The following is a 25,218-nucleotide window of genomic DNA, read 5'->3' on the forward strand; positions in this document are numbered from 1 at the left end:
CTCTCTCTCTCTCTCTCTCTCTCTCTCTCAGCACACGCTGTGCTGTGATATAAATCAGTCGGCAAATGATGATTGAGTAACGTTAGCTCTGACTCGCACATTATGTGAGATCACATATAAAAGGCCTTTAATATAGCCACAGATCATATAGGAATACGAATAGGCTTGGGCACTACCCTACCATCTCTCTATAGTGGGGCACCGACGATCTGCAAGCTCACAACGCGCTGCATGTGGACGCAACACTTGGAGCTTGTAGATGCGCACCACAGATCATACAGGGCGTGTGTTCCAGCTAACCCTATAGCATAACACACACACACAAGCAACAGTATAGACATCTATTCATCATTATTTATTTCAAATCAAAATACAATGTAATGCTGCACCACTGTCATGAAGTTCGCACGCACGCACGCGTGCGACACACACACACACACACACACACACACACACACACACACACACACACACACACACACACACACACACACACACACACACACACACACACACACACACACACACACACACACACACACACACACACACACGAGATTCTGACAGAATGCGGCGGCATGCTTAAAATAAACAGATATACAAGCTTATAGTGTACCATAGCGTACATACCAGCGTACTTACCGTTCAATAATAATTAGCAGTATTATTATTAACGAAAAACATAAATACTAGCCTACTATTTTATTGGTCTAGTTCAGTTGATTGAAACAAACGTAATGGAATTCAATTGCCTACATTCAGTATAGGCCTGGTTTATAATGATGCAGGGAGATTTTCTGAGCCAGTCCGTGCCATGTCATTTACTGCATTACATCTTCTGCTATTTTCGGAGCTGCCAGATTAATATTTAAATCTTTAGTTGGAAGAATGCAATAGCATATCATAAGTGTTGACCATAATGGGACGGTTGGAAGTGGAACCAAATGAACCCCCGACGGCCGGCGCTATTCAGCTATAAGGCCTATAAACGATATGGCCATACAAATATGGTTATGTGGTGGTCTGTGACATGTCTGCGTGCGTGCGTGAAAGACAGACAGAATACGACGCAATGACATGTCAAATTGTCAATTGTAGATCAGCTGCTTATTGTTATTAAAGTATAGGCTAATATGAAGGCAGCGTCTCCGCAAACGTGGACACCCGTGGCCCCCCTTGATCCCCAAGGGTCCACGGGGACCCGTACCGCCCGGGGGTATTATCATTAACCCCCGTGCGCTCTGATCCACAAGGCGCACGGGGCTGCGCAGAACACACACACACACACACACACACACACACACACACACACACACACACACACACACACACACACACACACACACACACACACACACACACACACACACACACACACACACACACACACACACACAGACGGACCCCCGTGGACTACCGTGATCCCCAGGGGTCCACAGACGCGGGTCGGGCCATCCCGTATAGGAGCTGGTAGATCAGCTATTTTCGGTGGGCATGGGTGACAGCTCTGGAACGCAGGGTCGCCTGGGGACGGCGAAGGGCTCCACGGACCGGCAAGGTGCCTGGCACACGTGCACACGTGCCAGGCCACAGGGCGCAGGGCGGACCGGCAAGGTGCACGCGGTGGGCGTAGGGCAGCGCAGGGCACCGCGCAGGGCACCGCGCACCGGGCATATAACAAAGTCAACCTATTAGGCTACGTCGCAAACGGGTAGATATAGCCGCGACGAGTTCCGTTCTGTTGCGACGAGTCCACACACGCCACAACGAATTACCTTTTACGTCGAGAAGGGTAGATATAGCCGTGACGTGTCCCGTTCTGTCGCGACGTAAAATAATAGTCAAACTACTAGGTCGCAAACGGGTAGATATAGCCGCGACGAGTCCGTTCTGCCGGGACGAATTGATATTTACGCCAGGACGTACTCAAATATACGTTGCGACGGAAAAATATACGTCGCGACGTACGTCGTAGGTCGTGAAGGCATTTCGCTCCACCTGGAGATGCCTTCGGCCTGATGACAGCGTGTACAAGGAATTTACCATCATAGGTCGTCCAACGGTTTAGCTCTGGATACGCACGCACGCACGCACACGGCCACGCTATTCAAAATATAAAAAAGAGATTAAGAGAGGTCAAGCAAGTAAGTGGCAGCCTGTTGGGACAACAGGCTCATTAACACCCAATTAACCCGCGCCTTTATTAACCCATTCAGGCCTGAATGGGTTAACTGTCTCTAGGCTGTCTCTCTAACTGACAGCCCAGAGACAGTTAACTGTCTCTAGGCTGTCTCTCTAACTGACAGCCCAGAGACAGTTAACCCATTCAGGCCTGAATGGGTTAAGACCTGTGTGTGTCAGTGGGTGTCAGTGGTTGAGGTCAAGCAGATCAACCAAATGACACAGGAGACAATGTTTTTTTCCCCCCGCAAAGGGAAGACACTTAATTAAATGAATCCAGTGTTCAACATGCTTCCTCAGTGAGGCACGGTCCAACTTATAAATGGTACACGCGTTTAGGTTGCACTGCAGGATTCAACCAAGAAAAGGATCTGGTTGCGTCTCATCGCTTGCTATTGTTTCTATCCAGTGGTAGAAAGTAACTACTGTAAGTACATTTACTTAAGTACTGTACTTACATACAATTTTGAGGTATTTCTACTTTACTTGAGTATTTCCAATTTCCAATACTTCTACTCCACTGCATCTCGGATCCAAATGTTGTACTTTTACTCCACTACAATTATTTAAAAACGTTATAGTAGCAGATTTTGATTATTATTACAAAACATACATTAAACACTTCAGTGCTATATACATTTCGGCCATTTGAAAATAGCAGATCTACAAGCTCACAATGTGTCGCGATGCGAGGCATCGAGCTTGTAGATCTGCTATTTTCAAAATATTTGTATACATTTGAAAACTTGAAATGAGACATTCTGCATAACGAATACCGGTAGGCTACTTTCTAATCTTGGTACTTTAAGTACATTTTGATGCCAATACTTTAGTACTTTTACTCAAGTCAATTCAAACAGACTTTCACTTGTAACAGAGTATTTCTATATTGCAGTATTGATGCTTTTACTAGTAAAACAATCGAGTATTTTTTTTTCCACCACTGGACTTAAAATACACTGAAAGACATAGGGAAATGAAAAATACGTTTTTCCACACTTTCAGAGCATATCCGTCATCATATGGGCATACCTAACAGTCTATCTACCGGTATGCCAAAACAATGGGAAAGTTTCCATCTTTGTGTATTTTTTATATCAAAAGTCCATATAATTACTTCCTTTGAATGAAAACGTGCTGTGTGATGTCGAATAAAAATGAAGCTTGATTTCATTCACCTGTTCCTCCAACAGAGCTGGTTTTGATTACAGAACTATTCTGTTTTCAAACTCATTCAAGATGACATCCAGACAGTGCATTACTTGTTAAACGTAATCATCACGCTAAAATATGTATCTGAAAACATTATCGGTTAGAAATAAACCACAAGCTTTGCTATGCGTCTGTCTGTGTCATGTAAACCAGGGGTTCTCAACCCGTGGGTCGCGACCCCTCGGGGGTTGCCAAATTATTTTGGGGGGTCCCCAAATAGTTAAAAAAAATATATATTTTTTTTATTGAGAACCCCTGATGTAAACAAACAAGCTCAACTCACGTGTCGCGCAGACGCATGTAGCAGAGCTACGTCCCATACCCTGAAGGGATGCGGACGTTCTGATTGGTTCAGAAACACACAGCTTCCCGTTTCAGAGTGAAACTTCAATAAAAAATGCACTAGAACTTGGAAACTCTCCAAGCAGCAGCCACAGTCCACCTCACCTGTAAGTCATCCGTGTTGACGATGGCTCCGGTAATGTTGGACAGCAGCTTGATGAACTCGTCCTGGAAGAGGCGCACGTTCTCTGGGATCTCGTTGATCACGATCTTGACCCGCTGGTCGTCCCGCAGGATGTAGATCCTCACCGTGGTGATGTCGATGTGGTGCGCCTCGTCCTGCACGTACACCTCCACCAGGAAGAAGCCCGGGTCGTATGCCGTGAACAGATCGTAGGTACGGATGATACCGTCTGTCTCGCCTGGGGATGGCACAAGGCACACAGGAATGGAGCTGTTGCATAGGACAGTGGTTCTCAAACTTTTTCATGTCAAGAACCCCCAAATTGGTGACCCTGGTGTGACATGCATTAGGCCTCAGACTCTCATTTAATGGCATTTCTATCTCTGGGAACCTAATTTATATTGTGAAATCGATGTTAATTTAAATCTGAGAGTACACAAATGGAACCAAAATGGACCCATCAGGGTCCATTTGGTCCAAGAGATTATATCTTTTTCTTAGATGGAAAACGGTAATCGCAGATAATCTTTCTAATCTAAGCCTAGATTGTTAGACCATTTATAACCCATTTTAGACGGCCATTTAGACGTATTTTAGACATTAAATAGCCTGAAAAAGGCTCAGTGGGTTTAAGAACACACAGGATGTCATTCCATTTGATTTCACTAATTAGGTCTGAAGATGAGAAAAAAGCAAAAAGTAAAGTTATACCACTGCCTTTACACAAACAAAATCTAATGTAGGCCTACAGTACATTTGAGTATATCCAGCGCTAAAATGCAACTATCAATAAAGACTGAAAGAAAGTAACAAATGCTCTTATTGACGGCTAGGCTCCTGCAGAGCCATGGTGTGAAAAAGACGATGATAAAGATTCAGAATTCCATAGCACGTATGTGCGACGGGCAGCTCACCTATGATGAAAATGTTATCCACAACTTCGGTATCGTTGGACTGCACTTTGATGTAGCGGATCGACATGATGCCGTATCGGACCACACTGTTGTTGCCTATGTCGTGATCGACAGCCTTCACCTGGATCAGGTCTGAGCCCACCTTGGCATCCGCTGCCACTCCTGAAACAGCCAGAAGAAACAGCCAACCCATTAAGACCTGAGATCAGATTCTACTTAATGTCAGTGTTTCTCAAACTATTTCATGTCAAGGACCCCCAAAATGATATGAAATTGGCCACCGAACCCCATCTGAAAATATGTTGTTCCAGGGACCCCCCCTGAAGCAAATATAGGAGTTCAAAACATTCACAGTGAAAGATCATAACATTCAAAGATTTGCAACACATTTTCACGATTTAAAAAAAATAGCAGATCTATAGGCTCGTAGATCTGCTATTTTTCAACAGCTAAAGTTTAAAATAAGGGTTAAAGTGGTTAAAAGCTATAAGGTGACAGATGCGTCCTCATGGTCTAAATGTGAAGGTGTTTACAGACTGCTGTGTTTTCGGGCCCAAATATCGGAGCGAATTTCGGGATCCAGTCTGCAAGGACGTAATACACAAATGTGCAGGGATCTTTACACTTATACATCAGGTGTCACAGAATTATACAGGTTCTATTTCATAGTATTCCCCTTTGCGAATGTGCAGGGGGAAATTCAGTGCATATGCCTCTGGAGGTCGTAGAACGTAGGTTTACGTATGTAAACCCGGTTTTATGAATGAAAAGTGAACCTGTAACCATGTGACAATAACCCTCGGATCAGGAGCATTATACCAAATTAATCACACCCGTGGGTGCGACGTCACACCCACACACTCTTCCTCTTGTCTGACGATGACAGGGCCAGCCTTCACCGCCGAGTGACAAAGAAGGGTTACAGGTTCACTTTTCATTCATAAAACCAGGTTTACATAAGTAAACCTACGCTTTATTTCATTTCAAGTGAACCTGTAACCATGTGACAACATGAACAGTATACCAAATTAGTCACGAGGAGAGTGAAGTGGCCAAACCTATACAGGTAAAAAAGGCCATACATGAGGAGTAAAAACCCATCACAGCAATACAGCAGAACACAACCAACTCAATTGTCAACTGAAAATCATCATCAACATTCTCCAGGTTAATTCCAATAAACTGAAAAGTTCTAATCACAGGAAACAACCATTCTGGAGCACAACACGGGTGCCCATATTTAACTGAGACCAATACAAACTCAGGTGAAAATGCCTTTCAGCAAATGTACAAGCTCACAATTGTGAACTTGTAGATCTGCTATTTTCAAACAGTCTTTATACATAGAAAACTTGAAATGGGACATTCTGCATTACGAGAATGAGAGAGAGAGAGAACCCCCCCCTCTCACCCCCCCCCCCCTCTCTCTCTCTCTCTCTCTCTCTCTCTCTCAGTAGTCTAAACAATGGCATACCTGCAGTGTACTCGTCCTTGGTGAAGCGCGGGGGCTGGTCGTTAATGTCTTCCAGGAAGATGCGGACTTCCTGCAGGGTGGGGTCATTGGCCGGGTCCAGGGCGGCTCTGGCCCGCTGCGACGCCCTCTGACCCCCTCTGGGAGGAGTCCAGTTCCTGTTGCTGGAGGCCTTGACCACGATGGAGTAGACGGGGATGTCCTCGCGGTCCAGGTCCTTCTTGACCTTCAGCACGCCGGAGGGGCTCAGGCCAAAGTTCCCCTCGCTGTTCCCTGCTGCAGTGGTGGAAAAAGTACTCAATTGTTTTACTGAACCCATTTAGACATGGGACCAGATTCTACAAAATGTCTTCTATTCTAAATCATGACAGTTTTCAGAAAAACCATATATGTTTCTATGTCAGTGGTTTTCAAACAATTTCATGTCAAGGACCCATTGGGATACCTGATGAAGGTCGTGCAGAGTGAGTTAAGTAAAAGCCTGTATTGTCCCGAATATAAGATGACACTGATGACCCCCAATTGTGGAAAAATAACATTGAATGTCAAATAGTCTAGTTCCCCGATTATAATACGACCCCGTTTTTTGGGGGATATTTCCATTGGGGAAACCAAGTCGTCATGGGCGTTTGATGGGCAAAACACATGTAGCCATCAAACACAAATGTTTGGTCAAACCATGTGACTCCCATTGGAATTGCATTGTGGCGGCCATTAAACACAGACAATGCGTTTGATGTGTGTGTATGAGGCCTGAGAGAGACCCCTCCTCCGTCCACCCACCTGCCATAAAGTAATAGACCACGGCGTTGGCACCCTCGTCCGCATCCACGGCTCCAGTCACGTTCCCCACGATGGTCCCTGGAGGAGAGTGCTCAGGCACCCACAGCACCTGATACGACATACTGCCGCGCTGGGACGCACACACGCGCACACACACGCACACACACACACACACACACACACACACACACACACACACACACACACACACACACACACACACACACACACACACACACAGTCAGACTGAAGGGAATGTATAAAAGATGGACGCAAAGTGATAGGTGGTGTGCTTCCCGTGCAAAACAATAAAGTATAAATGCCTCAAGACATTATTATAATTATACTGTAAGTGCTAATGTGTAGAATTGGTGTTTTAAATGTATCCCATACAAGAAACAAAAGCGCAGCCTTATGTACCCATAAGGCAGTGATTTTCAACCATTTTCATATCATGGCTCATTATTTATTCAGCATTTGAGCCACGGATCACCGTTTGATGACATGTACTGTAGCCTCTCAGACACAAAACTAAAGAATATTTTGTTGTCGTTGGATACGATTTTGTGCAATGCTGTATTGATGTGGTACCATTAGGAGAGGGAACAGGCAAACGTTGATCAAAATAACAATTATTCTACGACTTCTTGTGAATTAAGTAATGCAGATGTTTAATGGCATTTAACACTCAAGAGTTAAACATCTATAAAGGTCTATTTGGTTACCAACTCTCCATCATTTAACTGGGGACCACCTGGAACAGCTTCAAGGACCTTTGGTGGTCCCTGGACCACTGGTTGAAAACCACTGCATAAAGCATTGCAGAGGGTAATGTGGATAGACCAGCGCATCAGTGGACGTGAGCTTCCCTCCATCCAGAATATACAGTATACGACAGATACAGTATTATACATAGGCTTGCAGGCTTATCAAAGATCTGTGCATCGCCGACCATAAACCGTTTCACATGCATGCTGCCACTTGGAAAATGGATTGGTAGCCACAGAGACAGAGCCATTACCACTGGGCTGCTTCCCCCAGACAATCAGGTTTATGAACAAGCAGGAAAGGACGAACAATAACGAGAAGAACAATAAAGGGCTTTGAAAATGCTAATCGTCCCCCCATCTGCCCGTCTGCCTGTGTGTAGAGACAGCTACACGCACGCGGACACGCGCACACACACACACTTATTCGCACCATCACATTTTCACTCACTATGGTGATATATACGGGCACATAATAACAAGATAGAACAGTGGTTTTCAACCAGTGGTCCTTGAGGGGATTCCAGGTTGTCCCCAGCTAGATGGAGAGTTTGTAACCAAATGGACCCTTATAGATCATTAACTGGTTTAATTTTTACGCTTAACTTCTCAAGAGTTAAATTATTGTTAAACATCTGCATTACTGTATTTACAAGAAGTCCATCAACATTTGCCTGTGTGTCTCTCCTAATGGTACCAACATCAATACAGCATGGAATTGTGGACAAAATCGTATTCAACGATAAGAAAATATTCTTTAGTTTTGGGTCTGAGAGGCTAAATCTCATCAAATGGCTGGCTCAAATGTTGAATAAATAATGGGCCTTGATATGAAAAAGGTTGAAAACCACTTAGATAGATAGAATAACCTGCAATGACCAATAGACGCTGTGCTCGTTCCTATATATACTTACTGGAGGTTTATGGAAAACGGGCTCATTGTCATCGATGTCCGTCAGCGCCACTTGAAGGAGCTGAGTGGTCTCATAAGGCACCGGCTGGCCAAGGTCATAAGCCACGATGATAAGCTGAGGGACAGAGGACAGGTCATAAGCCACGATGATAAGCTGAGGGACAGAGGACAGGTCATAAGCCACGATGATAAGCTGAGGGACAGAGGACAGGTCATAAGCCACGATGATAAGCTGAGGGACAGAGGACAGGTCATAAGCCACGATGATAAGCTGAGGGACAGAGGAGTACAAAAGTATTGGCTTCAAAATGTACAGTAGCAAAAGGAAAAGTACTAATCGTGCAGAATGTCTCACTTATAAAGCTTTTTTCAAATGGCGGAAATGTATATAGGGTATAAAAGTGGGATAATGTATGTTTTGCAAATAATAATCACAAATATACAAAGTAACTAAAGTTGTCAACAAACAAATGTAGTGGAGTAAAAGTACAATTTGTGCCTCTGAGATGGAAATACTGAGGTACAAATACCTCGACATTTTACTTAAGTACAGCACTTGAGTAAATGTAAATGTACTGCTACTGCTACTTGCAACCATTATCCCCAAATGGCACCGGTCTAAGTCAGTCCAGACCACTGCAATTTCTTGCAAGTTGTTGCATTGGTACGCGCTGAGCTTAAACTTTAGTCTGTTTTCAATTTAAATAGACATTAAGCTGATATTGAATGTATTGTTATTTACACTTTGTCCTACACAAACATCAAATTCCAGGCAATGAATGGATAATTTTATGTCATAGAGTCTGAGCAACTAGGCATAGTGTCTATTTTACATCATGATGATGTACGATGATAAGAGCGCCCCTCACTTCACACGGGTGGGATTATTTATAACTAAATGGGAATACATCGCAATATGATATTTTGGATATCTTATTGCCTAAGCATACACAGACGAACCCAGACACACATTTACTCATCCACGCACACAGAAGAGACACGAACACACACGCATGCGCGCACGCACGCACGCACGCACGCACGCACGCACGCGGCTTGCACGACTCACGCTGAGCAGGGCGTGTTTCTCTCTGTCCAGTTTCACAGCGGTGGTGATGACTCCCGTCAGGGCGTCCACGCGGAAGCTCTCCCAGTCCTTGTTCCCCGCTCCGGTCTGGAGGAAGGCGTAGCGCACCTCTCCATTCAGGCCTTCATCACCGTCTGTAGCAAACACCTCGTACACCAGCAGGCCAGGAGGCTGCTCCTTAAAACACACAACAACACGGCATGTCCACATAAAAGAAATTGGGGATGCACATGCAGATTAGACACACCAACGGACCGACATGCGGAAACAACGGTCGGACATGCGGTCGGACATGCGGTTGAACATGCGCTGCGCTCCCATGCTTGTGGTTAGGGTTAGGTTTTGAGGTAGGTTGTCGGTCTAATGACAGTCGGACGAATAGTAGGCTATGTCTAAACTCTAAACTAAAGCCTGTACCCAAAAAAATGACATTTAAACTTCACACATCTGTCTGATCGTCTACCAGTAATGTGTCTATAAAAAAAGATGATTGCTTATCTCCAATGAGCCAACCTCCAACCTGCCCGTTACTGGAAGACTCCTTTCCAATCTCTAATAACAGACTTATTAAAAAAGAACATCCAATACAATGCTTTCATTTTAATGCAAGTCAAAATATAGAAACAAAAATGCTAAACATTTGGACACTGGAAAGCCTACACATATTGTTTCATACCTTTCAATCCTTTCAATCCAGGAAAGCATCTGTCATTTTAGATGTTGCAATGTAGCAACATGATTTTATTTTAAAAATAATAACGAAGAATTTAAGTTTTTCAGCCTCAGGTCTAAATGGGCTATTATAAAAACATTACAATTTCTGATGGAAAAGGTTACCAACCAGTGTATAGAGGGTATGACATCATCATCATACCAGGAACGCGGGAACGCCATACTGAGTGGCAAAAAAAACGACTTTCTGGCCTTGACAACCCATACATCCAAACAGAAAAGTCCTATCTGATTGTATTAAAGACGTCAAACGTCGTTAAACTCACATTGCCACTAATTTTGCATGTGCATACCCTCTAGTCTAGCCTATTCATACACATACTGTATACAAACACACAGATACCTCCAAGATATGCATGATGGTTCCATTGGTGGGCCGGATGAACATGGGTCTGTTGTCATTGACGTCGATGACGGTGATGTGCAGGGTGGCCGTGCCCCACAGCGGGGGCCGGCCCTGGTCCGTGGCCACTATGGTCAGGTTGAAACTCTCAAAGGACTGAAGCAGACGCAGGGAGCGTATCAGCCCCGTGTCTGGATCCAGAGAGAAGGCATCTGGACACAGAGACAGACAGACAGACAGCGCACAGGATTAGACCTGAAGCGTATCTGCGTCACTTAACCACATTAACCATTATTTTATTCTTTAGCTATTGAAAAATAGCAGATTAACAAGCTCATAGAGTGGCACTCTACGAGCTTGTAGAGCTTGTAGCTTGAAAAATTGTGGAAATGTGACGCAAATATTTCAATATACAGTATGTATTTTTTCCACAGCTAATGTTTATAACTCAAATAAACATGTTGTCCCCGGAACAAAGTATTTTCAGATGGGGGTCCGCGGCCAATTAGACATCATTCTGGGGGTCCTTGACATGAAAAGTACCAAAACTATGTGTGTGTGTGTGTGTGTGTGTGTCAGTGTGTCTCTGTGTGCGTTTATATATATATTTTTGTATTGTCCTCTATTGTGATAGTAGGATACCCATTGTTGTGGACAGCCAAGTTCCAGTCAGTGTTTTACTGTTTAGACTAGAGGAGGCAAGATTCATGTACTTATTGGCCAGTGTATGTGTGGGTGTGTGTGGGTGTGTGTGTGTGTGTGTGTGTGTGTGTGTGTGTGTGTGTGTGTGTGTGTGTGTGTGTGTGTGTGTGTGTGTGTGTGTGTGTGTGTGTGTGTGTGTGTGCGTGCGTGCTGTTCGTACCTGCTCCAGGGCCTTGCATGCTGTAGACCATCAGTCCGTTCTCGCCCTCGTCCAGGTCGGTCGCGGTCAGCGTGATCACAGACGAGCCGCCAGGCTCGTTCTCGAACACGCTGGTGCTGAACACTCTCTCGGCGAAACGTGGACGGAAGTCATTCACGTCCAGCACTGTCACCAACACCTGACAGAGACACACAGGTTCGTCACAATAACGGGACTGTCACCAACACCTGACAAGACACACAGGTCCATCACAGCACTGCCTCCAACACCTACAGTCTCACGTTGCTCGATGGGGGGACTGCCCTTAAGTCAGACCTCCATCACAGCACTGCCTCCAACACCTACAGCCTCACGTTGCTCTACAGGGGGACTGCCCTTAAGTCAGAAACCTACAGTCTCACGTTGCTCGACGGGGGGACTGCCCTTAAGTCAGAAACCTACAGTCTCACGTTGCTCGACGGGGGGACTGCCCTTAAGTCAGAAACCTACAGTCTCACGTTGCTCGACTGGGGGACTGCCCTTAAGTCAGAAACCTACAGTCTCACGTTGCTCGACTGGGGGACTGCCCTTAAGTCAGAAACCTACAGTCTCACGTTGCTCGACGGGGGGACTGCCCTTAAGTCAGAAACCTACAGTCTCACGTTGCTCGACTGGGGGACTGCCCTTAAGTCAGAAACCTACAGTCTCACGTTGCTCGACGGGGGGACTGCCCTTAAGTCAGAAACCTACAGTCTCACGTTGCTCGACTGGGGGACTGCCCTTAAGTCAGAAACCTACAGTCTCACGTTGCTGGGGGACTGCCCTTAAGTCAGAAACCTACAGTCTCACGTTGCTCTACAGGGGGACTGCCCTTAAGTCAGAAACCTACAGTCTCACGTTGCTCGACGGGGGGACTGCCCTTAAGTCAGAAACCTACAGTCTCACGTTGCTCTACAGGGGGACTGCCCTTAAGTCAGAAACCTACAGTCTCACGTTGCTCTAAAGGGGGACTGCCCTTAAGTCAGAAACCTACAGTCTCACGTTGCTCGACGGGGGGACTGCCCTTAAGTCAGAAACCTACAGTCTCACGTTGCTCGACGGGGGGACTGCCCTTAAGTCAGAAACCTACAGTCTCACGTTGCTCGACTGGGGGACTGCCCTTAAGTCAGAAACCTACAGTCTCACGTTGCTCGACGGGGGGACTGCCCTTAAGTCAGAAACCTACAGTCTCACGTTGCTCGACTGGGGGACTGCCCTTAAGTCAGAAACCTACAGTCTCACGTTGCTGGGGGACTGCCCTTAAGTCAGAAACCTACAGTCTCACGTTGCTCTACAGGGGGACTGCCCTTAAGTCAGAAACCTACAGTCTCACGTTGCTCGACGGGGGGACTGCCCTTAAGTCAGAAACCTACAGTCTCACGTTGCTCTAAAGGGGGACTGCCCTTAAGTCAGAAACCTACAGTCTCACGTTGCTCGACGGGGGGACTGCCCTTAAGTCAGAAACCTACAGTCTCACGTTGCTCGACGGGGGGACTGCCCTTAAGTCAGAAACCTACAGTCTCACGTTGCTGGGGGACTGCCCTTAAGTCAGACCTCCCGTTAGTCCGACCTAGCGTGCCGCGGGTCACCCGTGCTGCGGATTACAAATCCTCCTCCCCGCTTCCGTTTCGTCCTTACAGTCGCGCAAATTTATCCCAATATAAATCAAAATCATCTAAGCATATAGACTATAGAGCTTGCCGTTTTATGAACCACAGTCAGTGCTGTCATATTCCCTGCATGGGACGTCCCATGCTAATTTAGGCTGTACAGCCTAAATGACGTGTAAATTGTCCCTTCTAAAAGAGAATGACTTCAGCCTCAGACATGTCCAAACAAACCCTCAGAGTGTTAGCAGGTCAAGCATCTCAGGATAGCCACTGGCCATTGATCTATTGATAAAGAGAACAGATGGTCTGCTCACATTCTGGTGTTGGTGCGTGTCGGAACACCTAGGACCCTATCTTGCGTCAGAGGTAGGGATGTCCAGATCACGTTTTATATTTGATAGAAAACCTTTATACCATATAATAATAGTACAATATCTCAAATCACAGACAATATCCAGTCTAATATCATGATATGGATATAATATTGATACTAGGGATGTCCTGATCACGTTTTTTGGCCCCCGATCCGATTCCGATCATTTGAAAATGACACGATCGGCCCTGATTTCCGATCACCCGATCCGATCAGGACAACCCTAGTCAGAGGCACTAAATCTGTAAATTGAGGATTTAGCATTGCGTAAGAGGCGTTCCCCCGTAACAATTGCTATCTTGTACCACAGCCTAAAACCCTAAAACACTGCCGCTAGCCGTTACACTATGCATAGGTGTGGTTTGGGCATTACAATAATGAAACCAATTATCATGCCACCTGCCATTGCCTTTAAGAGAAGACTGCGCAATCCATTATCAGCAGTGCAATGTTGCCTTACATTACACTATGGCTTGTAGAAATGAATACCAGCACTCGTGGTATCCTATTAGGATTCTTGTTTTATTTGGTTTCCCCTGCAGCAAACAACAACAGTATGGACGTTTCGGCCCAGAGGCCTTCCTCAGCGTAATCAGAACAGCAATGTGTCACAGGGACCTGGATCCACTGCACAAAACGGTCCGGGTGCACCACATAATATAAGTGTTTGTTTACATCATTCCATAATACATAGTTATTTTCCAATAGTGGAGTGTATACCTGCACTGAGTTCTCTCGTCTGTTGCTGGGGCTTCCTCCGGGGTTGTCCCTGGCCACGGCGGTCAGCGTGTAGTGGTCCTTGGTCTCTCTGTCCAGCGGAGACAGGATGTAGATGTCTCCCTGTGAGTCAGACAAGACGAGGATGGATCATGATCAGGAAGGAAGAACCGACAGCCAGGTATTGTGTGCACGGTGCGATGCGTGGCACAATATCAAAGAACACACCGACACGCTGTGGTGGTGGCACAATATCAAAGGGTGTACCGCTTGTGTGTGTGTGTGTGTGTGTGTGTGTGTGTGTGTGTGTGTGTGTGTGTGTGTGTGTGTGTGTGTGTGTGTGTGTGTGTGTGTGTGTGTGTGTGTGTGTGTGCGTGTGTGCGTGCGTGCGTGCGTGCGTGCGTGCGTGCGTGCGTGCGTGCGTGCATGTGCGTGTGGGAGAAATGGGGTATAGGAGTCAAATATTTATTTACTTTGTACAAAACTAAGTGAACTGATGGTGAACTGCAAATGATACCTCACACTGTAAAGTCCTGGGTGTCAGTTATAACAATGCTGGAAGAGACACAATCTCTCGAAAACAAATCACAAGTCCCATATCACATACAACACATGTTTACGCACGTTTCAAACAATATGCACAAGCGAGCAGAACAAAAATATGTTTCATGAATAAAAATGTGGGGCCAGTGTTGCATGATTTGGAATCGCACTCAAATGGTTGGCACGCCACGCCTCCCGAAGTGCTGCTAGAGTGTAAAAAAACGCGCCCAGACCATCTCCAATTGGCTGGCTGCTTCCAGCATGTATAATACTAACGTGCATCCCTTAAAACTGCTTTATAAATAATAATTTAGAAGTTAATTCAGTTCAGTTCACACTTCTCCCTCCCTCTCTCCCGTGCTACCCTCTAATTGGAGCCAATGCTGGGGTCAAGTACTCCTAGCTGGGAACCAGACCAGACCTGTTCACTATGCCAATACTCACGCACACGCACGCCCTATGATTCAGGGGAAAGCACATCTTGTTTGGACCTGCTCATCAATGTGGCCAACCACTTTAAGCCTGGCGTCCCAATTTTTGTGTCAGACTCATTATAGGCTAAACAAAAGTTGTGAAAATAGCAGATCTAGAACCTCACAACATGTTGCATTTGAGATGTGTCTTCTATTTGCATAAATTGTTGTACAATGAAGCAAGCATATAGGGACTTGTGGTTGATCATTTCACTTGCATTTTCAACAACAGCAAAACAACGAGAGAGAGAGAGAGAAAAAAAGGAAAGGGTGGTGTTGAGACCAGTGGTGGATAGTGCATTTACTTAACAGTTTCCTTGCGTAACCCGCTATTCACGCCTTTTATTCCATTGTCTTTCCCTGCGTAATATGCTAAACCCGCTATTTGTTTTATGTGTTTTGATAATAACTTAAAAGAAATAGCGGCTTTGTCGCAGACCTGGTGACGAGGCCGACACTTTATGATGACGTAACCGGAAATCAACCAACCGCCGGCTTGCAAGGGCTTCTGGGAAACCGAGTCCAATGCAAAGCGAACAAAGGGGTATATTATGTACCCCTTCGTTCACTTTGCATTGGACTCAGTTTCCCAGAATCATGGGACTACTTTCAAGCGGGAGGTAGAATTCAAAGGTAACTTTAAACACAGGCAGTCTGCGTGACATGTTATTTAGACTTTAAAGCACAGAATGTGTTTTAAGAACTGTACCCGTACTTAAGTACAATTTTGAGATAGTTCTACTTTACTTGAGTAATTCCAATTATTTTACTTCTACTCCACTACATCTCAGATGCAAATATTGTACTTTTACTCTTTAGTTACTTGTTACTTTGATTATTATTACAAAACATGCATTAACCACTTCACCCCTATATAGATTTCGGCCATTTGAAAATAGCAGATCTACAAGCTCACAATGTGTCGCGATGCAACGCATAGTGAGCTTGTAGATTGGCTCTTTTCAAACGTTTTATTTTGTAATACATTTGAAAACTTGAAATGAGTATTTTTACACGCAGGTCAACTCACAGTGGAGGGAGTGATGCCAAACTTTCCTTCCCCGTCTACCAGGCTGTACTCGATGACAGAAAACAGCCCCGAGTCTGCATCGGTGGCACTGACTTGTATGATGACGGTACCTAGATCCACATCTTCAAACACAGGCTTCTGCAAAACACAATATGAATACAAATACAATGCATAGAAGTGAAATCCAGAATAACTATTTTATGTTACAGCTGTATTGTGTTTGAAAAAGGATGGAGAGGTCGCACAACTCATAGTCACGATGCAAAAATACTTTTTATTTTAAAGATGACCAACGTTTCGGCAACAAAATGCCTTCTTCAGGGTATGACAAACACTGTAGAATTGCTCAAATTTATAGAGGTTGGGACAAAGGTTCACTCTACAGGTCACAATAGGTCGGTCAATAAAAATACATATAGCTGTATTATGTAACTTATGTTAGAGAATAAAACGTCCAATCTGTACAGTAGAAATATGTTAATATAACTTAACTTATAATGATTGTTCTTCTATTGAGACATTTAGATCGTTGTGACCTTTCACACAATCCGGTTTCTGGTTTGACACAATTTCTTTCTATTTCTCCCCTATGTCATTGGTAGGGGAAAGAAATTACCCTACAGAAACAACTAACCCATCAGGAAGTATACAGGCAAATCGACCTATGACAAAGCTTCTAGGAAAATCTTTGAATGCAGATTGTGGCCCCTAGATGTGTCACAGAGAGGATTTCTTTTGGAGCGTTTTACGCTGGCTGTCTGAATACCAAAAACAACAACAAAAAAGTTGAGAAATACATATTACAGTAGTGCTCTACACCTCTGTCCAGTACCTGGTATGAAGGCTGTGTAAAGATGGGGTTGTTGTCGTTGACGTCCACTATGCGCAGGAACACGGGCAGCTCAGCGATCCTGGGAGGCGAGCCATGGTCCCTGGCTCGCACTGTGAAATTCAGCCACTGTACCTGTTCATAGTCCACCGTCCGGTTGGCCAGGATCTTACCTGCATTAAAACGACACAAACAATAACATACAGTGATCTGTGCCGCGGTACGAGCTCATTGTATTGTATATGTGCAATACCATACAACAAGCTAAAAGTTTCAAATAAGTGGTTAAAAGCTATAAGGTGACACAGATGCATTCCAGGAGCCAGCATCAATACAGTACAGTCTGAGACATTTGGGAACCGTATACCTGTCGACGGGTCCTCCAGTCTGAGGTAGTCTCCTCGGGGCAGGTGGAGCAGCTGGTAGATGACCTGTCCATTAGGACCTTTGTCGGGGTCCACCGCTGACACAGACAGCAGCGTGGTGCCTGGCTGCGCACCTTCCAGGATCTTTTCCGTGAAGTTGGCCACGCCGAACGGACGAAAACGAGGGGCATTGTCGTTCACGTCTAACACGTTGATGGTTAATCTCGCTGGAACGCACAGTAGGTGACACTTGAGAAGCATAGCAAGAAACAATCTGAATACAAATAAATGAACATAATGAACCGCCACCTTCTAAGAAACAGATGTTTGATCGGTTTGATCATCTCGTCTTACCATTAGGAACGCTAACTGACTGGTCAATAACGTCACTAGCGTTGTCGTGTACAGACACGATGATCTCAAAGGTGGCCACCAGCTCTCTGTTGAGTGGGTTGCGCACAAATACAGCACCTGAAAAAGACACAGCAACACATCCATTCATTTTCTTTCTAACCAACCAGCCTTTCTAAGTTTAGCCTTTGCAATGCATGCATACACCTTTAAGGTTGTCATGGCTAGTGCAAGTGCTAATCTGTACACTCTCAGAGTTAAATAAACACTGATGGTTTACAGTGTAGTTTAATCTGTACACTCAGAGTTAAATAAACACTGAGGGTTTACAGTGTAGTTTAATCTGTACACTCTCAGAGTTAAATAAACACTGAGGGTTTGCAGAGTCGTTTGGAGTCCCGGAGATTCAAGATTAAAGACTAAAATACCATTGTATCAAATAGGGGTCCATGGCATCATTCTGCGAATCCCAGAAATTCAAAAGGTGAAACAACTAGGTAGAAAACTAGAAATGCACTCTCTTGAGATGCCAACTTGCGCCTCCGCCTTGCACACTTGTGCAAGCAGAGCGCGCCACGAAGTACACTCACCACTGCTGGTACGACTGCTGCTAAAGCGCTCTGCTGCTGTCTGAATATGACTGCTGCTCTGAGTCCCTATAGAGCTCTCTGTCCGGGTACGACTGCTGCTCCGAGTCCTAGAGCTCTCTGCTGTCTGTCTGGGTACGACTGCTGCTCTGAGTCCTAGAGCTCTCTGTTGTCTGTCTGGGTACGACTGCTGCTCTGAGTCCTAGAGCTCTCTGTTGTCTGTCTGGGTACGACTGCTGCTCCGAGTCCTAGAGCTCTCTGTTGTCTGTCTGGGTACGACTGCTGCTCCGAGTCCTAGAGCTCTCTGCTGTCTGTCTGGGTACGACTGCTGCTCTGAGTCCTAGAGTTCTCTGTCTGGGTATGACTGCTGCTCTGAGTCCTAGAGCTCTCTGTCTGGGTATGACTGCTGCTCTGAGTCCTAGAGCTCTCTGTCTGGGTATGACTGCTGCTCTGAGTCCTAGAGCTCTCTGTCTGGGTATGACTGCTGCTCTGAGTCCTAGAGTTCTCTGTCTGGGTACGACTGCTGCTCTGAGTCCTAGAGCTCTCTGTCTGGGTATGACTGCTGAGTCCTAGAGCTCTCTGCTGTCTGTCTGGGTATGCCTTCTACGTACTTTAGTTATGTCATCAAGAACAGTTGTCCCTTATTGGCCGATGGCGTACACCAGGGTACCCCAATAGGCGGCCCGCGGGCCATTTTGTTTTTTTAAGGGTCCCAGATATAAATGGCATTAAATCATTAAGTCACTAGCCTATGCATGTCAAACTGGGCATCCTTTTCAAATGGGGTCTTGCCCTGAAAATGAATTTTCAGGGCAAGACCTCGACCTCGCGCGTGCAGACTCGGCCCCCAGCCTGGTACGCTAGTCAAAATATGGCCCTTGAGGAAAGTTAATTGGGGAACCCTGGCGTACACTGACATGAATACATACCAAGCCGATCGCCTTATTGGCCGATGGCGTACACAGACATACAGTACATACATTACATACCCAGCCGATCGCAGTACTTGCGCGCTCTGCTTGCGCAACTAAAGAAGTCAGAATGTATCATATACGTCTCCCCAACTCACCGGTGTGGAAGTCAATTCCGAACGACTCCTGCAGGCCGTCCACAGCGTTGTTCCCGTCGTCCCTCGCCTCCACCGAGATGATGTAGTACTCCAGCCGGGGTCGGAGGTCGGGGTCCTCGGCGGCCAGCGTGGCCACCACCACGCCAGCCGGCGTCGACTCGTTGACGTTGATCATGGTCACCGGCTCCAGGAAGCGCGGCCGCGAGTCGTTGACGTCGTCCAGGACGACGCTCAGCGTGGCCGTGCCCGAGAGCGGGGGCGTGCCGCGGTCGCTCGCCACCACCACCAGCCGGTAGGAACCGCGCTCCTCGCGGTCCAGGGTGGTGGTGTTGCCCACCAGCACGGCGCCCGAGAGAGCGTCGACCACGAAGCGGTCCTGGGCGCCGCTCTCCAGCCGGTAGACCAGCCAGCCGCTGGAGCCGGAGTCGGCGTCGGTGGCCGACAGCTGGGTGACCACCACGCCTGGGGACAGAGAGGGAGACACGCACATTGCAGGGGTTGACACTATGAAGGTCTCAGAGGCACCCGCAGTATTGATTTTGTGGACCTTTTTTTTTCTGGACGAAAACTAAATGGAAACTAAATGAAAACTAAGATATGACTAAAACTAACACTAAATTGACAATTTCGTCAACACATAAAAAACTAGACTAAAATGTTAAGAAGGGACTAGTGGACAAGAGATCCAGTAAGAGTAAAAGACAAGTCATTTTACACGTGGTTGCATGCTGAAAATAGCAGATCTACAAGCTCACAACACGTCACAGAGTGACGCATTGTGACTTTGTAGATCTGCTATTTTCAGCAAGTGTAAAATCGACAAATTTTAGTCGACTAAATAAACTATAGAGTTAGTGGACTAAAACTAGACTAACACTAAAACATTCCAGGTGACAAAAATGTGACTGAAACTAAATGAAAACTATTCAAGACAAAAAATTAAATCTAAATTGCCTGTCTAAAACAACACACACACACACACACACACCCGCAGGGCTGTTCTCCGGGAGTCGCACGGTGAAGCTGGACGGACTAAAGGTGGGAGGGTTGTCGTTCACATCCAGGATGGTGACGGTCAGCGGGACGCTGCTGTTCAGACCCCCGACGTCCTTCACCACCAGCACCAGCTCCACCCGGGGGTCCCCGAACGCCTCGCGGTCCAACTGGGCCCCCTCTCGCACCCGTATCACACCTGCAGACAGAGAGCGTTTAATGAGCAATGAATAAATGAAACGTTAAATGCTGAGGTTATGTGTACACACATAGTTCGAGCTGTGTGTGTGTGTGTGTGTGTGTGTGTGTGTGTGTGTGTGTGTGTGTGTGCGTGCGTGCGTGCGTGCGTGCGTGCGTGCGTGCGTGCGTGCGTGCGTGCGTGCGTGCGTGCGTGCGTGCGTGCGTGCGTGCGTGCGTGCGTGCGTGTGTGCGTGCGTGCGGCTGCGTGCGGGCGTGGCTGCGTGCGTGCGTGCACCTAAGTGCACGCATATTACCTTACCAGTATTGGCATCCACAGTGAACAGGTCTGGTCTGGTTCCCAGCAGGGAGTACTTGACCCCAGCATTGGCTCCGATGTCTTTATCTTCAGCAAGCACTGGCCCGTTCAGAACAGTCACTGTGCTTCCTGGCAGAGAGTACAGGAGATCAACAGAGGGACACCTGAAGCAAAGTTGTCATACTGTATAGTTTAACTTGTTGTCAGTCAATCATCTATCGTGCACGCATCCATCCACCACAATTGAAGTGGAGTCAATTTATGGAAGTCAATATTTTTATTTTTATTTTACGGGACGGTTGGTAACCCTATTATTTGATAGCCCACCCATTGAAGTTAAAGTAGCTCACGCATTGGCTTTTAACAAACCAGTGTCTGAACACACCTATACAACAATGGACCAAATACTGTATATGCATCCATTTATGCCATTGACACTCGTCAGCTTTGTAAAGCTTAATTGTAGGTGTGAAGTGTTGTGTTTACAGTGAAACCGCAACAGTGAGCATGTTGGGATCAGGGAATGGGAAGTACCAAGTGAAAGCAACGGTGGGGTATCGTTGACCAAAGTTCTACTTGAATTCAGATTTCCCCTTGGATTACAAATTCGATTACCCCTTGGACTTGGAAATTAGCTCTCCCTCCCTCTGACTAAAATTAGAAAGGAATCACCCTCCCCTATTTTCCTCCAGGCCCCAAATTTTGACTCTGCCTTTACAACTCTTAAAGAAACAAGCCTTTCGCAGCCTTAATAGAAATGTCAGACTTCTGTTTTAGCACATATGCCATCGGTCCTCAGCAGAAGATAACATTTCAAAGTGGGTAAAAACAGCTCCAACGCAGTAGATCATTATCTAAAAGACAGCGGAGTCGGCAGTAGCTTCAACAGGGGACGCCATGCTGCCGCTGGCAGATGTATGGGGCCTTTGTAGGGGAGAAGAGGCGGGCCAGGCAGGCTGCTGCTGTATACCTGCTGCAGAGTTCTCAGTGATCTCAGCCCTGTAGCTGATCCTGGTGAATATGGGTCTGTTGTCGTTCTCATCCAGAATGGAGATCACCAACAGGTCTGAATCCTGCATGGTGGGTGGACAGGCAGGCAAGGAAAGCACAGTAAAAAACCAAGGGTGTTTGGGTGTGTGGGGGCGGGGGAGAGATGGAAGAGGAAAACTGAGAACTGAGTAATAATCCTGAGTCTTACAAGATTTGACTTTATAATTAAAAGTTGGATACATACATACTAGACCCAGTTCAGACGTTTTGACATGGTGCAGTGTACTGTAACAAGCACACACACGTTGTTCTTACAGGTTCAGTGGTTGGCTCTTTGTTGACAATGCACTCGCCTCTCACGCACTGAGCTTGAGGTTTCAGTATGTGCATTTGCACATCCAAGCACAATTTACAGTTTTATTTGCTTTCACAAATATAGCTCTGTATAGATAGACTGTGAAACATGCTTATATTCAGTAACCCACTTATCCCTTGCTTAAACAAACAGACTTTTGGAAGGGGTTAAGTTAACCCTATCCTTAACCTCCCCCAAACCCTTCTAATATAGTCAGCTTAGATCGGATAAAATGATGTTGACATTGCATGTGTGTGTGTGTGTGTGTGTGTGTGTGTGTGTGTGTGTGTGTGTGTGAAATTACCCGGCGAGCGATGCGGGGATTCTCTGGGTTGTCTTTGACTGTGACAGTGAGTCTGTACTCAGCCACCCTCTCTCTGTCCAGGGGTCTGTTCACCTGCACCACTCCTGTCTGAGCAGCAGAGGGCTCATTTCATCATAATGCACTCTGTGTTGAACTTATGTACACATTTCATTCATGATATGGAGGACCCTTATTTGCACGCACGCACGCAGGCACGCACACACACACACACACACACACACACACACACAAACACACACACACACACACACACACACACACACACACACACACACACACACACACACACACACACATGCACGCATGCACAAAGTTCATTTTTTCAGCAGATTTTGACTTTTGAATAACACACCATTTAGTCTTAGTCCTATATTTTTTAATGGTTTAGTCTTAGTTGAATAATATAAAGCTCTTAGCTTAAGTCTTTTAAGTCTTAGTCTTAATGCATGTTAATTTAGCCAGAAAAGATCTTAGTCTTAGTCTCTTGAATAACACATCATTTAGTCCTGTTTAGTCTAGTCTAGTCTTAGTCGACTAAATATCAAAAACCTTAGTCTTTTAGTGTTAGTCAACAAAATTAACAGTCTCTAAAAAATAAACGGACCCCTCTCGCTACTTTCCTCCGGCACTTCATCCCTTCATGCCTTCTCTCTCACCGTGTCATTGATGTAGAAGGCTCCGTCTCGGTTGCCGGCGGTGATGTTGTAAGTGAGCAGCGCGTTGCGCCCGCTGTCCGCGTCGCGGGCTTGTACCTGCGCCACGGACGTGTGTATGGAGGCGCCCTCGCTCACGCTGGTGTTGTACGGCAGGTTCAACAGCACCGGGTCGTTGTCGTTGATGTCGCGGACACGCACCCCCACCACCACCTGCATAGAAAATGTAGAATAAATCATGTGCTAATCTCAATCGCGTGCATGCATGCGTGCGTGCGTGCGTGCGTACATGTGTAGTGCATTTGCATAAGTACTGTACAATTTTGAGGTTTTTCTACTTAGTGTACTGTACTGAGTACTGTATTCACTGTAATCTACTACAATTATTTGAAAACTTTAGTTACTAGTTACTTTGTAGCTTTTGATTATTATTACAAAACATACATTAGCCACTTAAACCATATTTAAGAAACATATAAGCTAAAAACTAAAAACATAACATGGACAAACATTTAAAAAGTGCCCCAGTATGTATGATGACGTGCAATTCATATATAAAAGTTAAAAGTTACTAACACCACGCACAGCCTATGGATAAATAAAGTGCCATTGTGCAATCCTTAAAAAACGTTACCAGCACAGTTTTATAAAGTGCTGGTGTGCATTCCAAAGTGCAATTTTTGTCCAGTTGACTCGAATACTTTAGTACGTTTTGAATACCGTACTTTCACTCATAACGGAGTAGTTCTGCATTGCAGAATTGATACTTTTACTCCAGTAAAACATTTGAGTACGTTTTCCGCCACTACATGCGTGCGGTTAGTTAGCTCACCGAGCTGCTGCGGGGCGGGTTGCCCAGATCGCTGGCCGTGACCGTGATGTTATAGAAGGCTGTGGTCTCTCTATCCAGCTCCACGTCTCTTCTCACACGCAGCTCCCCCTCCACTGGAGACACCATGAACTCACCTACATACCAACCACACGCAGAGACAGAGAAAGAACCAAGGGACACGTTAAGGGAAAATGAAACAGGAGAGATGCATGGCGGCAAAGGGGAGAGGCAGGGCAAGATAGGGTGTGCAAGATAGAGACCGAGAGAAAGAAATGTTGTTAGGGCACGGAGCAGTCACACCGAAGTTGTGACTCTGCCCAATGCTTTTCAATGGGAACGCTGAAATCCACGAATGGCAAGAAACCAACCCCATTCCCATTGAAAAGCATTTGCCGAATCCAGGTATAGAATTAAACTTCAGCGTGTGGTGTCACCAAATCCTAAAACATGTAGGCTATACAGAATAGAGAGCTCAACGACCACTGGTGGAAAGTAACTAACTACATTTACTTAAGTACTGTACTTGAGTGCAATTTTGCGGTAAATACTTTACTCGAGTAATTCCAATTTCCACTACTTTTACTTCTACTCCACTACATCTCAGAGACAAATATTGTACTTTTATTTAATACAATTATTTGAAAACTGAATTACTGTATATTTGGATTATTACTACAAAACACACATTAACCACTTCAGTCCTGTATACATTTACAAGCTCACAAGCTCACAATGCGTCACGATGTGACGCATTGTGAGCTTGTGCTATTTTTATAGATTTGAAAACTTGAAATGGGACATTCTGTATATCAAGTCCTTTTACTTTTGTTATACTTAAATTACATTTTGATGCCAATACTTTTGTACTTTTTACTCAA

General features: G+C 45.6%; 1 protein-coding gene across 2 annotated transcripts in view; it reads right to left on the reverse strand.

The window, feature by feature from the left end:
* The window catches only part of cdh23 (cadherin-related 23), a gene marked incomplete at both ends in the record, with an annotated part of 313,884 nt that overhangs the window by 12,621 nt on the left and 276,045 nt on the right, over positions 1 to 25,218 (reverse strand). For both annotated transcript variants that reach the window (XM_083774574.1, XM_083774573.1), the window contains 20 exons: positions 3,841 to 4,097; positions 4,774 to 4,935; positions 6,248 to 6,520; positions 7,028 to 7,157; positions 8,709 to 8,822; positions 9,777 to 9,971; positions 10,870 to 11,081; positions 11,732 to 11,909; positions 14,453 to 14,572; positions 16,496 to 16,633; positions 17,328 to 17,497; positions 17,692 to 17,916; positions 18,044 to 18,160; positions 19,697 to 20,158; positions 20,685 to 20,888; positions 21,189 to 21,314; positions 22,156 to 22,258; positions 22,835 to 22,942; positions 23,512 to 23,721; positions 24,341 to 24,474. In XM_083774574.1, the coding sequence (XP_083630700.1) occupies positions 3,841 to 4,097; positions 4,774 to 4,935; positions 6,248 to 6,520; positions 7,028 to 7,157; positions 8,709 to 8,822; positions 9,777 to 9,971; positions 10,870 to 11,081; positions 11,732 to 11,909; positions 14,453 to 14,572; positions 16,496 to 16,633; positions 17,328 to 17,497; positions 17,692 to 17,916; positions 18,044 to 18,160; positions 19,697 to 20,158; positions 20,685 to 20,888; positions 21,189 to 21,314; positions 22,156 to 22,258; positions 22,835 to 22,942; positions 23,512 to 23,721; positions 24,341 to 24,474 (3,638 nt within the window). The remainder of the gene's footprint in view (positions 1 to 3,840; positions 4,098 to 4,773; positions 4,936 to 6,247; positions 6,521 to 7,027; positions 7,158 to 8,708; positions 8,823 to 9,776; positions 9,972 to 10,869; positions 11,082 to 11,731; positions 11,910 to 14,452; positions 14,573 to 16,495; positions 16,634 to 17,327; positions 17,498 to 17,691; positions 17,917 to 18,043; positions 18,161 to 19,696; positions 20,159 to 20,684; positions 20,889 to 21,188; positions 21,315 to 22,155; positions 22,259 to 22,834; positions 22,943 to 23,511; positions 23,722 to 24,340; positions 24,475 to 25,218) is intronic.

The sequence above is a fragment of the Protomyctophum parallelum genome (assembly GCF_964188405.1).
Source record: "Protomyctophum parallelum genome assembly, chromosome: 10".
NCBI classification, from domain to species: Eukaryota; Metazoa; Chordata; class Actinopteri; order Myctophiformes; family Myctophidae; genus Protomyctophum; species Protomyctophum parallelum.